Source organism: Poeciliopsis prolifica, unplaced genomic scaffold (genome assembly GCF_027474105.1).
Source record: "Poeciliopsis prolifica strain line A6 unplaced genomic scaffold, Auburn_PproV2 SCAFFOLD019, whole genome shotgun sequence".
Lineage (NCBI taxonomy): Eukaryota > Metazoa > Chordata > Actinopteri > Cyprinodontiformes > Poeciliidae > Poeciliopsis > Poeciliopsis prolifica.
The window spans coordinates 4133374-4154765 of record NW_026562394.1 but is presented as its reverse complement, the minus strand read 5'-3'; the positions used below and the strand labels follow the sequence as shown (position 1 = coordinate 4154765).

At 36.5% G+C, this 21392-nt stretch overlaps 1 protein-coding gene across 1 annotated transcript; it reads left to right on the top strand.

Moving 5' to 3' along the window:
• Positions 1-1801: 1801 nt before the first annotated feature.
• On the top strand, positions 1802-20809 carry stag2a (stromal antigen 2a). The gene is made up of 34 exons (XM_055043630.1): positions 1802-2000; positions 7963-8089; positions 8195-8273; positions 8445-8603; positions 9301-9397; positions 9477-9553; positions 9685-9889; positions 9985-10136; positions 11101-11174; positions 11430-11553; positions 12181-12279; positions 12454-12533; positions 12799-12906; positions 13415-13523; positions 13717-13834; positions 13920-14023; positions 14113-14205; positions 14290-14379; positions 14480-14683; positions 14786-14856; positions 14984-15071; positions 15236-15316; positions 15413-15505; positions 15595-15769; positions 15862-16001; positions 16084-16185; positions 16729-16877; positions 16955-17083; positions 17164-17369; positions 17511-17748; positions 17875-17985; positions 18059-18185; positions 18316-18393; positions 18798-20809. The coding sequence occupies exons 2-34, from the start codon at positions 8046-8048 to the stop codon at positions 18819-18821; spliced, it is 3828 nt and encodes a 1275-aa protein (XP_054899605.1). The 5' UTR covers positions 1802-2000; positions 7963-8045; the 3' UTR covers positions 18822-20809.
• Positions 20810-21392: the final 583 nt, after the last annotated feature.

Sequence of the window (21392 nt, the reverse complement as noted above, 5' to 3'; positions counted from 1 at the left end):
GTTTACTTAAAATTTAAGCAAAGCAAAGTGGAGAATGAAAAAAAAAATAGTGTCAGGCTTAAAGAACTAAATAATAAGCACAAAAAAAAATCCCCCACAGACCTGAAACGGGACCTGAAGGAAGCATTATATTTCCAAAGATCATCAATTTGTGTTTGAGTAATTATCTCAAAACACAAAGTTATTTGATTGATTGCTTATATTCCTACTGCAAATAAAAATAAAGTCAAACTACCATCTTGGTAGCAAAAGCAAATAATGAATAGAAAACATACATAAAACATAATTTAATCTTTCAGAATGTGGCTCTAGCTGCTTTGACATAACTTGTAGAAATAAAGCACATCATTGTTTTGAGGATTTGGGATTGGTGTGAAACCTACATCTTCATATTTTCCAAAGGAAAACTTCAACTTGATCAACTTCTTTATTTTTTACCAGCATTGTTAACCAATGCTGGTAAAAGTGCTTAGGTCCCTCCTGTACAGGCTACACAAGTCAACAAATCATACAAAGTTGACATATTTGATTACTTTTTAATTCATTTATTTACTTCAGAAAAATAGAGGGACAGACTCATTCAAAAATGTTTTTTGGGGGGACAAATAAAACCCAGTACATAAAAGATAAAGGGAGGTTTTGAAGACATTCAGAAATAAAGTAATTACTTACGTTGGAAAAAGTTAAATAATCATCTCGAAACAGTTGCAAAATGACTACAAAATGAGGAAACCTAGACCACTATTACCTTCCTCTGTGGTGGTTAACCTTCAAGTATCATTCTAAGAGCAAAGTGTATGACCAGGTCACAGAAGAACCCTTGGTAATTTTCAAGCAACTGGAAACACTTCTCACATGTTGGGAGAAAGCCAGATGGTTGATATTAACTGAAGAATTATTTCTGAAATATCCTGTTTACTTGTGAAGTCCACTGGAGTTTTCCATGATAAGCTTCAAAGTGCTTCAATGTGTATGTAAGTACTTTTTCAAGGTACTGGATACATTTCTCCAGAATGGTTTGCTGGACAAACATAGTTCACGTTACTGCCACAAATGTCAAACTCTTTTATTTGAACTAAACATAATTTTGATGTGGACAGAGAATGAGAGAAAAAAAAGATGTCACAAATAAAAATTTGAGAAGTGTGATACACATTGACAATTTACTACTACTCCAAAATAAAATCTACTTGTTGTTCTAATATTGCTTAGCAGACTGGGACTATTTTTTGTGATTTGTTAATTATGAATCGGAGCAGAGAAAAGAGATAAGTTGTTCTAATATTGCTCAGAACTAGTGATTTGGAATCGGAGCAGAGAAAAGAGATAAAATCTCTCATGAAGTTCCTCAAAGTCGTATCGACTTACCTGCTGTTTGGAGCAGAAAGGGGTTCAACAAGGTGAAGGTGCTAAATAAAAATGTATGCCACAGTTTTGAAATGTTGACTTTTTAAAAATTGTACACCAATTATCCTCTTTCTTCCTGAGGTCATAAAATATATTGTATAAGACATTAAGGTGAAAACAAAAACAAAAAAGAAGACAAAGAAGAAAAAAGTTCCAATAAGAGTTATTCTAAAAAGTTTACACATGCAGTAGGGAGGCCTCTGTATGCATTTACAGAAGCCAAACAAACAAACAAAACAACTACAAGGGACACAAGCAAACAATCAAGTTTTGATAAGAGTTAATATTTTCCCTCTAAATGCCTAATTCACCGTACAGTTGTGTGCTTCAGTGTGTCGTGTTTGAATTCCTACCTGCAGTACACCGTGCCACCAAGAGGTGTCGTTGTGCGCTGCATGAACAACGACAAAATACACAGTGTACCTTGCTATGTTAGCCACCAAGGGGCTCCTTTACGCTAGCTTAAAAATAACCCCAAAATTTAGAGAGGTAGAAAGTGACAGCTTGTTCTGGAAATTAATGAAAACAATCAATGTACAAAGCCCGCAGCGTTTTACTTATTTGGTTTCTGTACGTCTTTGAATTAAAACGAGGTAAGTTGTAAAATGGCGGATAGCTAACGTTAACATCTTGGTAGTTTGTTATTGATGCCACTGTTCTTGGTCACTGAGGATACACTTGAGAATAATGTCACCTGTAGGTGCTAATGCATAAATCCACTCCTGTAAGAATACTTTTAAAATTGCACGGAAGAATAACTGTATCTCATGGCTTCAGATAGTTTTTATATGCTAATAGTCTTGTCAGCCATTCGCTGCTAACGGTAAAGCTAGCTAAGCTTAAAAGTATTGGGATAATATCTATATATATGTGTGTCCACATATTAAAGTGCATATCCGTCTTTTTAATAGGTAGCAATGCTTATAAAGAAGTGAAGAGTGTTGTCTAATGGAAAACATTGTCAATGTTGAGCGTTAATGCCTCGTATTAATAACATTGGCTCGGATTAGGCAGATCCGTCATATCCAAGTCGTACATCAGGCAGAGCTGAGAGTGAGCAGGAATCACCCTCCAGCCTCCCAAACATCTGCGTCTGGGATCTTCTTAAGTCGACAACAACGCCTGACAGAAATCATCCGCTCGAGTGAAGACTCGGGGTGGCGTGAAACTAGACTTTTCCTGTAGTGCGGTGTTTATTTTACAACAGTAACTGTTATAGAGGCGCTGAAATCCAGTTGACATGTTCATTTATGGGGGTTAAAATCAGCTGCTCTCTGCCAGCCAGACTAATCTCTTTGTTTGGGAGCCTAATAATGTCAAACTATGATTTTTCAAATATGTCCCTTTCTTCAGAATACAGATGTCAGGGTTGCAGTATATAACAGTAATTCATAAATAAGATGTAGCTTCTTTTTTTTTTTAAGCCCATCTGCAGCCACAGTAATATTTATGGTAAATATAACAGGCTTTATTACAAGGAGTGGAATGACTGTGCTAATGTAGACTTATTTACTACTGGCCCAAATAAAAACTTTTTATGTTTATAGTTTTTTTTTTGTTGTTGTTGATTCAGTGATTATTCAAATTCAAGGCCGGTGTGGCCAGCCAGACAACTTATTTTTAATATTTTTGCTAAGGAAATAAAAAAATAGTTGAAATACTGAGAAATATAGGGTTTATCCAGGGTTTAATAAAGCTCAGTTTACTTGTCGTCTTTAGACATAACACAAGCACAAACACTACATAAATATTTCTTGGTAATTTACAGTAAGTACTTTCCCTTAGATATCCAAAAGACACTGAAATTACTTGAGAAATTACTGATGGGGTTCATTAGTCCTCATAAGTTTTATTGTGTTTTTTCAAATAATTATACACACATTCCTCAGTTGGTGGGAAAGCCTAAATTAACTAGACCAATCTAAAACACAAATCAAGACCGGGCTAGACATTCTGTCAACACAGCTAAGGCTTTTGTTAATTAAAATTTTATCATGCCGTTTACTACTACTTACTAATTACTTTATGGCTACATATGAAGTTTGTGAAAAGAATTTCCAAGTTAGTATAGACTGCACCCAAGTCTGGGAAGTGACAAAATTGTGAAATGGAAATGTGTAGAAATTCAAAATGTACTTTTTGTGTTACAGCTAATCTTAACACTGACTCCCACAATTATCACCATTACAAATAGCTTAGTTTCATGTGAAGCGGACCAACATGTGGTTATTAACTAGTTTGTTTTTGACTGTTTTTGTTGATATTTATGTACTATAATCATCCATAGATGGTTGTCAGAAGATTTTTTGAAAATCTGTTTTTTGTTACTGCAAAGCTTAGGGGTACAGTGCACTGTGTGGTCTTTTTACATAAAAACTATTTTCAATTGAATGAAATGGAGAAAAGTAAAACGGATGCATCTGAACAAAGTGATAGAACAGCAACCTCTGTGCTTTAAGACTAATTCAAACCAATTATGACCCATTTTCATTTCCGGATTTGCTGAGTAAAAGACACAAAAGGTGTAGTTTTAAAATAGCCACTTGTGTTTTCAATGACCATCCAAAATTCTTCCACGTTGCATCTAGTGGTCATAGCAAACACATTGGGTAGCATTTTTAAAGCTCTGTTAAATAATCTGCACAAGCAGTTGGCTGTTTTACTGTTTTACAGAGATTATTAAATATCTCTCTTTACTTGCTGCATTTTTACAATATGTTTATAGTACCAATAATAAAGTTAAATTAGCGACCAATTTAAATAATTAACTGAGTTAAAGCAGAAAGATATAATAAATTTGCAATTCTAAGTGGAGTGAGATTTGATCATTTAATGCTATGGGCTTATGGAGAAGTTTTCACACCTTTCTATGATTCAACGCTTGCTTTTTGTATGGCAGGAAACAGACGGTGAAGTAACACTATGTGTACTCTATGTCTAGGATTTTTGTTCCTTCAGTGACCTGTGTTTTTGTATAAGATGTTGAGGCAGAGGAAATCTTTTCAGCAAAAGCTTGTCGGCACACAAGTGAACTACAGGAAGTGATGTTAGATCACTAAATGTGAGCGATAAGAATGATCTACCGCTGAAGGAGGGAAGATATACATATGTTTAGGCTGACTGTGTGCTTTCAGAGCAGATCAGAACCGTGCAGAGATCTCCTTACCCGTAAAAAATAACCTGAGCAATTCTGAAGGGGTTTTGTCATCTGTTTTTATTCAACGAGGCGCTGAAGTTGAGCTTTTCAAAACACAGGCAAGTAGTTTAACAAAGAGGTAAAAATAAAATAATGGTTTAATTTTTTTTAGGTTTCAGGCTGATGAATTTATAATGGTGAGAGACAAAATGAGTCAGTGCAGTACTTGAGGAAAGCACCTCATTTGACCTGGTTGTGGGAGATTCATTGTTTCTGTTTTGCTTCCTGCTTGTTTTTCATAATGAGAAAAAAAATTAGAGCTGCATCACTCACTAGCAGCCAAGGAAGAGAAAAATAAGAGCTTTTTTTCTCAGTTGGGAATGGGAAGGTGTGAAAACAATGGCTGCATTCCACTTGGACGAAGAACTTGCTAATATAAAACAGAAATTTCTGCTGAAAGTGGGAACGCATTCCGTGTGTGCACTTTTGCATGGAGGTTATTTGCTGAACATTTTCAAAATGCAGAACTTAATTCATAAGTTACATAGATTTAATTTTACACTGCGATAAGTGTAAAATGTTTGAGTCAAAACATTCATTTATAAATATATAAATGAATGTTAAAAAGTTAAAAGCTTTTATGCATGCCAGTTTGACTATCATAAAAAAGGAACTCATGAAAACAAGAAATCAAGTTTCTCAGAAAATTAGGGAGGAAGACCAATAAAAATATGACTTGAAATCATGCTGCAGCTCAACAAAAGTGCTGACTTGACGCACTCTAGATTTAAGGTAAAAACCACCATAGGTCATTGGTAAAGAAGCAGGGAGTTCCCAGGAGTTCCCTCCATGAAAAAGTATTAATGGAAAACTGAGTGGAAGGAAAACACCTTGTAGAAAAAGATCCACATGTTTTCAGGATCTCACTGAAGCCCACATCTCTGTGTGGATAGGATGGGGACTAGAACTGTTGCACAGCTCAAAACAAGGCATGCAAAGTAGCTGCATAATTAATATTTTATTACTCCTATCCATCCATCCATTTTCTGACACCCTTGTCCCTGGAGGTCTCAGGAGGGGTGCTGGTACTTATCTCCATCTAACGTTCCCGACGAGAGAGGGGTACGCCCTGGACTGGGTGTACCCCACCAGTCTCTCAACACAGAGACAGGACAAACAACAATGCACACACACGCATACACTCACACCTAGAGAGAATTTAGAGAGACAAATTAACCTAACAGTCATGTTTTTGGACTGTGGGAGGAAGCCGGAGTACCTGGAGAGAACCCGTGCATGCACAGGGAGAACAAGCAAATTTCATGCAGAAAGACAACAGGCCGGGAATCGAACCCAGGACCTTTTTGCTACAAGGCAACAGTGTTACCAATTGCGCAGCCCTGTTTCTCCTATGTATTTTTAAATTTTCTGAGAAACTGACTTCAAGGTTTTCTTTAGCTGGAAGTCTGAATCACCCAAATAACAGAAATATATTGAAATATGTTGCTGAGTATCATGATGGTCATTTTGTTTGAGTTACTAAACTTCAAAACAAACTAAATGTTCAATTATATTCCAATTTATTAAGATGCACCGGTACTATTACAAGTCAGAATGTTGGCTGTAAAAAATATTGTCAACTGGCAATTTTATTTTATCGTTTTGCAAAACTACAAAACCAAGCTGAATTCATCTGTAATGATGACAAGAGAAAGAAGCAGCACATTTCTTGGTTTAGGACATGAAACTAGCAAGTGTGGAGCATTTATAGATTTATGGGACTTTAAAAAAGTACCTGCCAATATTAAAACTGTTGATGTTTTTTTTTTCATTTCCCCTTTGCAAAGTCACTTTTTTTTCCTCCATCGTAGCCTTTCTGATATATCCATAAGAAGACTGGTGCTATATTACGAACTGAAGCAGTGGATATTGAGTCAGATGTGTCCCACAAACTCCTGGCAGTTTGACAGAACCACAATGCTCAGTACAAAGATAGTGAAACTAAAGTATGACGGAATTTAGCCGTCATTCGTCTCAATTTATTCGTTCTTTCCTTTCAGACTTTGGTGGTATTTCTGCGCTTTACTGGAAATAATTGAGTTGTTTTTGTTCCTGCTCAGAGTAGAAATCATTCCTGTATCACTTTCCTTTCTTTTGATAGAAATCATAAGCTTGTTTAAAAAAAAAAAAGTTATAGTTTTTATTTGTTCAGTTCTGATGTAGATAAGCCAACAAAGCGAAATGTCAGGAAACACTATTAAAGTGTGTAAATGCTTCACATATGGCTTTTTATAGTTTAAAGTTCGCTTAATGATAGAGAAATGCCAGGAAAAGCGCTTGATGTGTGATTCCTGAAGCGGCGTTACCCCTCCCCCGCCTGTTGCTGTGCACTGCAGGTTTTCTAACTGTAAGAAAGCAACTTATCCAGTTATCTTTTATTTTTTCTCAAAAATGTATTTGAGTTATGGAAGTGAAAACAAGTCCGTATGGTTAAATCAAATAAAATATTTTTGGTGTAAATACAGTGTTGTAAAGACATTATATATCTCCTGTGAGAACCTCATGCAGATCAAGCCTGAATTTGAGACTAGAATAATAGAATATTTGTTCAACTTTAGTTTATTATTTTAATAATACCACATATGATCCTGTTTTTATTATTTTAAAAAAAATTTAATGTTTTCATAAGAGAAGACTGACCTAAAAAGGCTTCTCAAACCCACAATCAATGGAAATAGATGACATCATGAAAGACCTTCAAGTGTTTGGGATTGGAGCATTTTTCTGATTATTTATCTTCATAATTCATTAAAATATTTGAGAAATAATAATATGCAGTGTTATAGCAAATTTGAAAATATTTGGGACACTATGTAATAAGTTGAAATGCCCCAAAAGACTTTTAAATTTAAGTAGATTTTTTAAAAACAGATTTTAGTTAATTTTTATTTTTGGCAGCAGTGTTTTATTTTTATTTTTACATTTCTATTAAAGTAAATGTTATATGTTCCTAATTTCTGTTTAAAATTTTGAATATTTACAAGAATTTTGGTTTAGTCGATTTGTTTAAGTGAAAAACAAATATGCTTCAGTCATAAATTAGACTTAAAAATAATTACTGTTGTTTAGGATAATTATGCTAATAATTATTCTCATAATAATAGAGTAGTCTCTCGTTTGTCTCATTTATTCTTAGAATTTGTTTTACTTTGGAAGATAATCTTGCAAACTAACAGTTCACTCAGGTATAATTTGGATGTTCTCTTTCTGGGTAGTTCAGTGATATTTTGCTGCACGTTTAATTTGTGTTGTTTTATTATTTTATCCCATGTCGCCCCATGTACAGTAGTTTCCACGTTATGTTTTTTTATTGACTGCGTGTTCTGTGTTTACTCAGCGTGATCTGTTTCTGTTTGCAGGTGTGTCTGAACCGATCTCTTCTTGCCTGGGGGCCGAAGCAGACTGAGGATCTACTTCCACAGCTCCAGAAAATGTTGCAGAAATGATAGCGGCACAGGATTTGCACGCAGAGTTCCAGTTTCCCCAGTAAGCAGTAAATGATAGACATGTTGGCGGGTGTTTATCTCATCTCTCTGATGGTAATGGATTATTTCAGCGGCGATTTAATATGTCATGTTTTTTAATACACAGAGAGACAGAATCTCAGTTGTCTTCAGATGCAGACCTTGAGGATCCTAATGGAAGAAATGCCACAGCGGGGAGAGGCGTGGTAGGTTCATCGAGCTTATCGTTAAACATTTGGGAGAGCTCCTTGTTTCTTATTTATTTATTTTTGTTTCCTGTAACCAGATTGTCTTCTTAGTCTACTGTTTCACCGGTTGTACTCAGAATCATCATAGTTGCGCCTTCATCTATCTTTAAACATCGTGCTCATTCACAGGGAGCAAAGAGGGGGAGGAAGATGCTGGGAGACAAGACCAAAGGTGGTGGAGCAGGGAAGGTCTCTGGTGCTGGCTGGGTGAACGGCCATCATCAGGAGAACGGGACGGAGAATATGAGCCTTTTTGAAGTGGTTAAAATGGGGAGGAGCGCAACACAGGTGAGTATGTTACTCTCCTGTTCATACCTGTGTACCAATAGCTGTGTTTCCATTGTAAATATGCATAAATCTTTTTTGACTCTGCTAATGTCAGATTTTGCCATTGTGATATTTCCATTATATAAGAAGTAAAAAAATTACACATGAATAAGAAATTTCGTGGGAAATATTTAATTTTTAGCCATGATTCTAGGGCTCATCATCATCATGAGCCATCAGAAAAGACGTTGGCTGCAAGTTCCTTATATTTGGAAGACGCTACGTACGTAGTGTTTTGAGGAAATTGTTGTTAGCAATATTACAGAAGAGGCATAGATTCAGCATTTTGAATGACAAACTCAAATTCTGATGAACTTCAGAGCCAAACAGCCGTTGGCTCTGAAGTTTTGCAAAATATGCAAATGTCAGTCCAGCTGGAAAACCACTTCATTCTTGCGTCAAAAACTTTTTTGTTGCAAAATGGAAGCTTTTTGACATTTTCATAAGTCCACTTTGTGGAGTTTCATGGTAAATGGAAACGCAAATTCCATCAGTGTAAAATATGGAAGGCTAACAGTCCCAACATTCATTGAATGGGTCACATTTATTAAAAGCTAAATCAACTTCCATTCTTGCAGGTTATTTCTATTTCAGTTTGTATAAGTGTGTATTATATGAATAACTTATGTTGTAAATTGCTCTTCTGATGTACATCTAGTCTGTTGTTGATGAATGGATTGAGGCCTACAAGCAAGACAGAGATGTGGCGCTTTTGGAGTTAATCAACTTCTTCATCCAGTGCTCGGGGTGTAAAGGTACCTGTGAGACACAATATTGGCAGAAAGCATTTATTTTTGCAAAGTTTAGCTGAAATTGTTCGATTTCTTTGTGCAGGTGCTGTGAGTGAAGAAATGTTCAGACATATGCAGAATTCTGAAATCATCAGGAAAATGACGGAGGAATTTGATGAGGTGAAGTAAACCGTGTCTGTGGTTTGGTTTGTCTGGAAGGACCCTGATAAACATCTCAAACGTCAGCCAAGTGGATGTTTTTGTGTGACGCTCTTGTCCTCCCTCTGATTGACTTTCTGGTCACCAAACAGGACAGCGGCGACTATCCTTTAACACTCTCAGGGCCACAGTGGAAAAGATTCCGGATAAATTTCTGCGACTTTATTGCTGTCCTCGTGCGTCAGTGCCAGTACAGCATCATATATGACGAGTATATGATGGACACGGTCATCTCTCTGCTCACTGGCTTGTCTGACTCGCAGGTCAGGGCATTTAGACACACAAGCACACTGGCAGGTCAGTTTCTATCTGTTGTCTGCTTATTAATGTTGTTTACATTTTCATGGTGTTGTGTCTTCGGACTTGTTTTTGAGCTCCGCTGTGTTCCCCAGCCATGAAGCTGATGACTGCCTTGGTGAACGTCGCTTTGAACCTGAGCATCAACATGGACAACACGCAGAGACAGTACGAGGCAGAAAGGAACAAAGTCATTGCAAAAAGGGCCAACGATAGGTTAGAGTTGTTGTTACAAAAGCGAAAAGAGGTAAGAGAAAAATCTTGCAGAAGGTATTTTTACCTTTATCATTTTAAAACCACTTTCTCCTGCATTTACGGCTGAATTTCTCGCAATTTTTTCTATCAGTGTTGCTCTAATTCTGATTTTTATTTTGGTCTGGACTTTGACTCGACCTCACTGATCATACACATAATACAAATGTTCGTCAAACTTTTCAGAATTTTATCAGTAAATGTTACGACTGAGCTCAGCCAGGGGGAAGGAGAAGTAACATTAAAGAAACCTAGATGTTAAAGGTTTATTGTTTGGGTTTAACTAAATAAAAAGGTAAAAAAACAACAACAACACAACTACAATGAAAAGTTAGGGTTTTATAACCAAAAATACTAAAGACGAAACAACCAGTTGTAAACCGAAGATCTTAACTGAACAAAACTGGACCAAAACCAACAAAACTCTTGTAGGCTACTATTAGCTTACATACAAAGCCCCCTCAGGGACTATCAAAGGTAACAAAGATTTGCAAAAGCTCACAAAAAGACAATGTTGTGTCAACAAACACCCAGCAAAATGGCAAGCTATCTGAACAGACTCAGCAGTGCCTTCTCCCAGGAAGTGTTAGGTTTAAAAAAGGAGGTCTCATCAGGGATTGGTGGAGCTGATAATTGGTGAGCCAATCGGCTCTGCTGTAAACCTCAGGAGGATGAGGACTGCATCCATTTCCCAGTGGAGTCAATTTGGTTGGAAAGCTGCAGATATATAGATGCGGAAGAGAAAAAGAAAACGTACAAGGTCACTGGCCTAAACATTTACATGAATCACATTTGGACATTTCTACTTTTTTTAAGTTGCATTTGCTCAACAATCATGGTTTATTTATAGAAATTATTTTCGCAAGATTCCTTCCAAAACATAGGGCGATTGAGGGTAAAGGTGTAGGTGTAAATAGATTATTTTATCATTTAAACATTGCTTCATGTTTATTTTTCAGCTCCAGGAAAATCAAGATGATATTGAAAACATGATGAATGCGATTTTCAAAGGAGTCTTTGTTCACAGATATCGGTATGTAAAATGGTTTAATGATTTGATTTGCAAGGCTGGAAGACTTGATGATGAATCTCAGTTGAGTCTTAGTTCAGACCTTGCATTTCATGTTTATGGCATTTTTGCTCCATCTAGTGGAAAACTGTTGTCAGCACAAAATGTCATCTGAAATTTTTGTTCAGTGTCTTTTTCTTAAGGGAGTAATGATGACTTTTTGTATAAATATTTCAGGGTAATATTAGGCCTCACTCTTCACGTTTTCATCTTTTCCAGTGATGCCATTGCTGAAATTAGAGCTATTTGTATTGAGGAGATTGGAGTGTGGATGAAGCTGTACAGTGATGCTTTCCTCAATGACAGCTACTTGAAGTATGTTGGCTGGACAATGCATGACAAGGTGAGTTTTTTTTTTTCCAAATAATATTTTTGAGAGCTTCTATTAATTTAGTGGTAATACTACAGGAGAGGTTTAAAAGTTATGGTTTTTTGATAATTCAACAGTAACTTCTGGAGAGCTTCTGTAATGTTTATTCTACAAGAATAAACAACTATTTGGGTATCTTGACAACATCTGCATCTTTTGCTAAATTTAATCTGTTCCAGAATGCTTTCTTTGGATATGATTCAAAGAAGTTGTGAATGAAAGGTTTCACATTCAAAGAAAATTCAGTTTCATAATTTAAATGTTTTAAAATGTATATATTGAATAAATAATGCAAGTATATATATTTTTTATTTCTCAATTTATTTCAAATAATTCATAAAAAATATTCCTATATTATTAGATTTTTTTTTACTATTTGTATTATGAGATCTTTTTCTCAGATCAAAGAAATGTTCAAATGGTATATATATTTTTTACTTTTTGGCAGATGACTCTGTGACCCTTTACAGCACAGGCTCTCAAACCTTATGGAGTGCTGTTTATCACTTGTTATTCATAAAGAAAGTTGATGATATGCAAGTTATGACTTGTCTTTTCGTCAAACATCACATATTTGAAGTATCATGGGTGTAATTTCAGCAAGGTGAGGTCCGACTGAAGTGCCTGACTGCCCTGCAGGGGTTGTTCTACAGCAGAGAGCTCGGCTCCCGCCTCGAACTCTTCACCAGTCGCTTTAAGGTCGGCCAGCAGCAGGGTCAACTTGTTGCTTAGCATCACACATACCATTTTAATTAGTAATTAACTACATTTGGATGCCTAATAACAGCAAAGTACATTGCTTTAACTTTTTAACACACAAATCTAATGTGTATCAGAAATCAGGTAGTAAACACTAATGTTTCTTTCTGACAGGACCGCATTGTGTCTATGACTCTGGACAAAGAATATGATGTTGCAGTGCAAGCTATTAAGCTTCTGACGCTTATTTTACAGTAAGTACTGCTCTATTTTATCTAATTTATCTTTATGACTGGGTAATTCCTGACCATACAAAAAAGAAAGTCACTGTACTAAATTAATGTTTCTACAGATTCAAGCAATATTTCGGCACAAACTAAGGAAAATAACATCTATAGAGTGTGGCTTATAGTAGTGTAAATCTATCACTTTTTTGCTCTATTAACAGGAATATGTCATAAAACATAAAATAAATCAGGCACAAATTGACAAAGCTGGTTATATTCCCACTGCCAACAGGAGTAGCGATGAGGTTCTGACAGCAGAGGACTGTGAGAGTGTGTATCACCTGGTTTACTCAGCGCATCGACCAATCGCTGTTTCTGCAGGAGAATTTCTGTTTAAAAAGTAAGTAATGTGCTGCAGTGATAAGACTGGAAGAAAAAATATATGATGGGTTGTATTCCATCAATAGCCTTATTGATTCACTAAAGTCAGATTGAGACTATTGAATCAAAGATTCAACTATTCAGAAATAACTATTCAGGTATATTACAAGATTTCTTTTTTTTTTTGGCTTCATGGTCCCTTTATGTTTCTTCTTTGTGGAGGATTTGGATAGATTTCTTTGCAACATAGAAGACAGCTATTCTGAAAATAATTCTTATGTAATATGCAGACAACTAACATATTGAAGTCTCTCACTGGTCACTCCAAAACATTAATGTTACTTCCTGTCAGAATAAATATGTTGGTCAAATAAAAATATTATTCTACATCTAAAACTTCCAAGAGTTTGAGTAATTTGAGGTTAAACTGTCCCATCTCAGAACATAACATTACTAATCCTTCTATAGATTTCACCCTGCACTTTTATTACTTATTTATAGCAGCTTTTTTCTAACTCTGACTAAAGGCTCTTCAGCCATCGAGGGCCAGAGGATGAAGATCTACCAAAGAGGGGCAGGCAGAGCCTCAACGGCAGCCTTATCAAGACAACTGTCTTCTTCTTCTTGGAGAGTGAGGTAACCAAGCCTTTGAGACTTTGCTTTTTTGTATTTTTTTAATACATTTTTAACTCTAATCTTAAGATTTTATCATAAATGTATTGTCAGTTTTATACATTTATTCTCTTTGCTGTACACATTTTTAAAGACTGTGTTGTCATTGTAGTGCTGCGTTGTATTCAGTTTAACTGGAAATCTGATTTTTCATAAGCTCCATGAACATGGGGCTTATTTGGTGGACAGCCTCTGGGAGTGTGCGTCAGAGCTGCTGAAGGACTGGGAAACTATGATTAGCTTGTTGCTGGATGAACCCATGCCGGGGGAGGAGGGTAAGGACATAAACATTGAAGCAGATATAAAAGTAAATGGAAAGAATGAATCTTTTTATATCAGGTGTATTCTTTTTCTTTTTAGCCCTCACTGATCGACAAGAGACAGCTCTGGTTGAGATCATGCTCTCTGCCATTCGACAGGCTTGTGAATGTCATCCTCCAGTAGGCAGAGGCTCAGGAAAGAGGGTGAGAGGCATATTGTTTGATAAATCAATGATAAAACATGATTTTGGAATTATCTCATGTTGGTAATTGGGTAACCATTTGTGCATTAGGTCTTGACTGCAAAAGAAAAGAAAACTCAGCTGGACGATCGGACACGAACCACAGAGATGTTTGCAGTTGCACTACCTCTGTTATTAGCAAAGGTGACAGCATAATATAGCCTTTTCAGAGTTGACTTATTTTTGAAAGTTTAATATAAACCAACATCTTTGGTTTCCTTGTCTCAGTACTGTGTGGACATCGATAAGGTGACCAGTTTACTCCAAATACCAAAATACTTCGATCTTGACATCTACACCACCGGCCGGTTAGAAAAGGTTCGTGAGGTTTCACTCGCTTAAAGATTTTCTTTGATACAACTCTAACTCGAGGTGTAGATTTTGTTCAGTGCCAATTAAATAATCGTTCTCAATTTAGCATATGGATGCCTTGCTGCGCCAAATCTGGGAGGTTGTGGATAAACACACAGACACTGAAGTGCTGGAGGCCTGCTCTACAACCTACCACTATCTGTGCAACGAGGAATTCACCATCTTCAACCGCGTGGACATCGCCCGCTCACAGCTTCTAGATGAGCTGGTAGACAAATTCAACAGACTTCTGGAGGACTTCCTGCAAGAGGTAGGTTTGAATTAGGTTTTTCTTTTTTCTTTTTTTGCTTTTATTACTTTACAAATGTTCTTAGGCAAAAATCTGAAGGGATTTTGTATTTGGTTCATTCAGGGTGAAGAACCAGATGAGGATGACGCCTACCAAGTTCTATCAACACTTAAGAAAATCACTGCTTTTCACAAGTAAAAATAATCTCTCGTTGACATTTACGTTATAAGTTGGGGTTCTTAAATTTCACAGAATGTTAGTTTATGACAACCTACTGTAAAAATATTTCTACTTGCATTTCTTCTCTTTTTACTTAACCAGTGCACACGATCTTTCCAAGTGGGATCTTTTCACCAGCAACTACAGCCTCCTCAGCACAGGTTTGCAGAATGGAGACATGCCAGAGCAGGTATTACGGCACTAACTGGTCATCTGTAATGTCACAAACTTTCCTAAAGTCCTAAACAAGCAGATTTTATCAGTATTTTGGATCACTTTTGCAGTATGAAGATCTGATACACAAAATTGAATTGTGAGCATTTGATTTTTCTGTTTATACATTTGTCTCAACAGATTGTGATTCATGCAATGCAGTGCACACATTACATAGTCTTGTGGCACCTTGCTAAGGTTTCGGAAGGCAGTTCAATAAAGGTATTTATCATTAAACTCTCTGATTTAGCTAAATGATTGATTTTAAGAATTAAATGATAGAACTGGTATAGTCTATTATCTATCTGCTTCTTTTAGGGTGATTTGGTGACTCTAAGAAAACAGATGAGAACGTTCTGCTTAATATGCCAGCGTTACCTAAGCAGCATCAACACAGCCGTTAAAGAGCAGGTGGGATGACGATGGAACCGTCTTTTCTTTTCCTGCAACTCGAAATGCAATCAGCTCACATTTATAAACGATTGCTGCGTCTATTCTAGGCTTTCACAATACTGTGTGACGTGTTGCTGATCTTCAGTCACCAAATCATGTCATCAGGGCGGGAACACCTGGAGAATCTGGTCTACGTGCCAGATTCCTCTCTGCAAGCGGAACTGCTCAATTTCATCTTGGATCAAGTTTTCATCGATCAGGATGATGACAGCAACAGCACAGGTTGGAACTTGTGCCAGGTTTTTCTTGTTTTGCTTCAAATATCTTGACATTGTTTGATGTGTTTTGTTTGTTTTTATTTCATTTTTTTCCAGATGGACAACAAGATGATGAGGCCAGTAAAATCGAGGCTCTGCACAAACGGAGAAACCTTCTAGCAGCCTATTGCAAATTAATTGTATACAACGTTGTTGAAATCAATACTGGAGCTGACATATTTAAACAGTACATGAGAGTAGGTGCAAATATGGTAAAAGATTTATTATATGTGCAGTTTTCTACAATGATTTTAATTATCTTTATGTTTTATTCTTCAGTATTACAATGACTATGGAGATATCATCAAAGAAACGATGAGTAAAACAAGACAAATCGACAAAATCCAGTGTGCAAAGACACTCATATTGAGCCTGCAAAAGGTAAAGCTTCTACCAAACCTTCCTTCCTGTTACAGTTTATAGTTCTAGATAAATTATAGCTCAAGATGACAACGACTCTTAAACAAAGTCACTGCTAAACCTGCTTCTCCCAGATTTTGTTGTGTGTTGCTATCATCTAACTGTCTAGTTTTCCATATGTTAAACAACTCAGTAAACACAATAGCATTGATTTATGTAATACTTTTCTAAAGTAAAAAGGAATTTCAAGCAAAGTAAAAAGGAAGTTTCAGCAATTTTACAGATTACAGAAGTAAGAGTTTGCTGTGTGAGACAGCTCACCACGTTTCAGGAACTGGAGTTTCTGTCAGAAGCTCAACTTTCCTGGAAAATAAACCAACGTATCACTAAAAAACAAAACTCCTACATATCTTCTAAGATTGGAAAACACCTAAAACACCCGTGGAATCTAGTTAAAAATGTACCAGTCAGTCCAAATTATATCCATTTTTTGTAACTGGTGCTTTAGCCTGTTGATTCTAATACAGTATGTTCTGTTGTTGTCATTCTGTGTTTTTATTCTAGTTATTTAATGAGATGATGTCTGAACTTGGCTTCAACTTTGACCGCTCATCGTCAGCTTTCTGTGGAGTCAAAGAACTGGCTCGACGCTTCTCCCTAACCTTCGGTTTGGATCAGTTGAAGACTAGAGAGGCCATTGCAATGTTACATAAGTGAGTACCTGTGCTGAGAAGCAGCTGAAATTCCAACAGTGTGTCTTTAAATGAGTGGAAAATGCTCTTTGTTTTAGGGACGGCATTGAGTTTGCATTTAAAGAAGCCAGTCCTCAGGGAGAAGGGGGTCCGCCACTTAATCTGCCATTTTTGGATATCCTAAGTGAGTTCTCAAGCAAACTCATTCGTCAAGACAAGAGGACAGTGTGAGTTTCTGGCCTGATGTATTATTTCTGATGAGTTCTGAAAACACTCTAGCATTGTCTTGTCATTCTGAACTCTGCAGTCACATGTACCTGGAGCGATTCATGACGTTTCAAATGGCCCTTCAGAGAGACGACTGCTGGCTACCCCTCATCTCATACAGGAACTCGCTGCAGGCTGGGATGGACGACGACACCATGTCTGTCATCAGTGGGATCAGCAGTCGGGGGTCCGTTCGAAGCAAGAAGTCCAAACAATCCGCTGTAAGCAAAAGAAAACTGCCCGAAGGTGAGCTTTATTAAAATTAAATGCACTTGAGTTTGTTAAAAAAAAAAAAGAAGTAATTACCACATCCCATTTCATTTGTGTTTTATTAGGATTAGGATTTAGGTTCTGCTTTGGGGATGCTAATATATTGTCTTCTTGCAGAAGAGAACAGCAGCAGCAGCTTTGATGGAGTCTGGATGAATCGTGAGCAGAGTGTGCCCACGCCGGTCATGATGCACTCGCCCCACCTCACTTCCACTGTGCTGAGGGATCCAAAGAGGATGAGGCCGGAGGACGGCTACGCCGCCACGTTCTCCATGCCAGCAGAGCAGCACCTTCATCAAGCGCTTCCTCCTCAACCGCTGCCTCATCACCAACACCAGGCTGCCATAGATTACAAGTACAAAACTTCCCTTAAGTAACTTGTGATTAAGACCTGCAGCTGTTTTTGATTGGAGTGCCTGTACTTCTTGAATTGTTTTAAGTAACTTATGATAAATGACATTTACCAAACCTTGTCTCCTAGCACCCAGGTTACCTGGATGTTGACGCAGAGGCAACAGGCTGAAGCCCGTCAGCACCAGGAGCGGATTAGCATGCACTACGCTAAGATGAGGAACCACATGCAGCAAGCAATGTGAGCCAGCTCTTGCTTTTGGAGAGCTTTTTTATCTAAATATCATTGCTGATTTCTTTTGTGTTTTCCACAGTCGCCGAGGATCCGGATTAATGGAGGATGATGAGGAACCAATAGTGGAGGACGTGATGATGTCATCGGAGGATCGCTTGGAAGATATCAATGAGGGCATGGATTTTAATACGATGGAGATTGATTTGGTAATTTATAAAATATTGAAGCAGCTTCACTGATTTTTTTTGGGCAGCACAGTGTTTAACTAAAAAAACATTTTTGTCCCCAGTTTCTTGTATGTTGATTTGTTTTCTAACTTAAACTGTTGCTTCTCAGCCTGCATCTAAGAATCGAAGAGAAAGAAATGAACTAAAGCCAGATTACTTTGATCCGTCTTCCATTATGGATGATTCGGTAAGAGTAATTTCTGTGTTGTGCTTGTACAGTAGTACGTTTATTGTGAATGCTGCATTAAATATTCTTTAATTGACTTATTGAATCTGATTTCTCTCCTGTTGCAGTATGAGATTAACTAATATTATTGGGGCATCGCTGCAAGATTTGAGTAGCAGTTGCGTAAAACATCAAGCCGAGCAATTTTGTCAACATTTTATATATGTGGTGCGTCTAAGTTATGATGCATGTGCTGTAGAATAGTTTTTAGCTGGGAAATAAGCAAAAGTAAACTAAGCAGTTTAATTTTTTGTTTAGGATGTTCATGCACCTACCCACATAGATGTATTACTTAAATAGCAAATTGAAACTATTATGTTTGTATTACTATTATTAAGTCTAACTCTACCTTTGTCTGTTTTTAGGTTCTTAATGTTTCAATGTTCTAACACAAATTGGATCAAAGACAATGCATCATGAAAATCCTCTTCTTGCAAGAAGAAATGACCGTTCTCTGTGAAATCTTTGAAAGGAAAAGGTTGAAATGAACTATTACAATGGTCTTTTGAGACTCCAGTATTTGCCTCTTTAACACTTAAAGACTTGGAGGGAGAGCCTCGTGTTAAATCATCCTGCTGTTTTCAAACTCTATCGTTGGTCAGGCTGCAGAGAGAAACAAGGTTCTGTTTCAGTATCTGATCTCTAGAAGAAACTTAGAGGGATGGTATATGTGGTCAGTGTGTGCAGGCTTAATTTCAGACGTTTGATGTTTATCATTTTCCCTTTTCTTGCATTTGGTACATAAAGAGTTGTCTTATGTAAATACATAGTGGCCAACAATCAGGAGACATGAACACAATTTAACGTTAGACAGATTTCTGGATGAAAACTACTATTCTCATAATTTTGGTGTTCACTGGTTGTCTGAGAAACTTTGATAAGATCGGATTTATTTTTTTTTTAAAGACAGGACCTCTCATCTTTCGTATGGCTGTTACTTAAAGGACTGATTCCAGGTTAATCTAAAAATAAACTTGCCAAACATATGAACATAGAGTAGTTTCAGGGTGACAGGACTTCTACACGGCCACTAAATGAAATAACACAGTTAGTGCCATTGTGTTCACTTCTTGTACTGGTGAACTGTAGATTTTGGCATGGCATGTAGCCATATATTCAGATCTGTACGCAGTAAATTATAACGTGAACTAGCTTGTTATACTGTTCAAAGGCCTTGCCACAAATGGGATACAGCGTTTCCAGATTTCTTTGTGATGGTATTTTTAAGGAACGTGTTCTGCTTTTATACCCTATAGATAACTTTGATTTACAGATATTTTGTATTGACAATCAAGTGTAAATTAATGGTTTATAAACATGCTATTTCACCGAGAAATATAAGTAATCCTTTTTAATTGAAATAGAATGGTGTTACTGCAGATATGGCCAGTTGGTTCTGTTTTTGTTTCTTCTCTCTTTAATGAATGCGTGCAAAAGTTATGTATTACTTAAATGTAGTTCTAAATCAAATGGATGGTTGATTCTAGAAATGTTTTTAGAATTGGAAACCTTTACAGTTCCATCAATGAAATCCTGACCTACCGTAAACATTTAATCTTTCCTATAGCCTGTTTTTACTTTGTATAGTAACTAATATATAATATTACTCATGCCATATATTTACATTTTTGTTAAAAAAAAAAACAAGAATACAAAAAATGCGTAAGAAAGCTGGGTGGTGTTTGTTATTTTTTTAATTCCAGTATACAGTTGTGCAGAGGATTTTTATACATTTTGGTTTTCCACTGTTGATATTAAGAAATTATGCTCAATTACTAAGGCTCAGAATACTTTAGTAAGCTATGATAGTGTCTGGATTGTAAATTGTACAATTACAAAGGTGTAATATATTGTGAGTGTGTGCGTTTATATGTGCACTTTCCTGGTGTGAAATTTTATGTAGCGGTTAAAGTAAAACGATGTTACTCCGACATTAACCCACTAATTTTTAAGTATGCATCCACAGTTGTTTTGTTTGTTGTTCAGTGGGTTGTTGTACTAATTCTTTTTTTTTTCTGTGCTGGCCTGGCTGGCAAACTCTACCTTTACAGATGACGATATATACACATATTGTAGCTATACGCAAATCCCTAATTTCTCTAAACTGAAGACGGATATCTTGGTCATATATAATAAGTATTCATATTGGGGAAATAGGAATGGTACACCCTCTATTCAAAGCATTTAATTTGACATTGTTTAGGTTTTGCATTGAACTGCTGAACATCTGAATACGTCTGTATGTTTATACATATTTAAATATTTGCATATATTAAATTTGTGGGGTTTTTTCTATTTACAAAGTGCCCATTGCATCTTTTAATATTTGTATTTATGTCTGGACATGTAACACAACCAAATAAATCCTTTAAAACTGTGTGACGATTATTGTGATGCAAGTCTGGAAACTGTCCTATTTTGAGACATTTTGATTTAGTTCTCAAATGGTAAAAAATTATTTTCAATCAAAATTACAATCCATGCTACTTATCTTGGATGTTGGAGCTGGGATGTGGGAGTTAATTCAAATCTAAGTGTGACATGCTCTAGTTGTCAGTGGAATTTTCAATACAAGTTGATGTAAAATTTCTCTAAAGGAGCATGTTTACAAATTAAGATTGTACAGCTCTATATGTGGCACTGGTTGAGAACCAAACTGGTAGAAGTGCTAATATAAAGGTTACTCCTGCAAATTTTTCAATACCACAGTTCAGAACCACCTAGATTTCCCCCAGAAAACCTGTTAAGCCTTGTGGTTGGGCGCCAGGGCAGTCACTCATCCAGCGGCCCGTCATGTTTTTGAGTTTAAAAATGTTTAAAGTTGACAGAAAATTTTAAAATATCACTTGATAATTGTGTGTTATTGAAAGATTGGAAGATTAATATCTGAATACCAGCTATAAAATCTTAAAAAATGCAAACATAAAAAAAAAACGAATAAATAAGCAATGTTTAGTCTG

Coding starts and splice junctions, on each gene's coding strand:
- stag2a (XM_055043630.1), top strand. CDS start 8,046: ATGATAGCGGCACAGGATTTGCACGCAGAGTTCCAGTTTCCCCA. Junction 9,890..9,984: donor ACACACAAGCACACTGGCAG/GTCAGTTTCTAT, acceptor TGTGTTCCCCAG/CCATGAAGCTGATGACTGCC. Junction 18,186..18,315: donor ATACGATGGAGATTGATTTG/GTAATTTATAAA, acceptor GTTGCTTCTCAG/CCTGCATCTAAGAATCGAAG.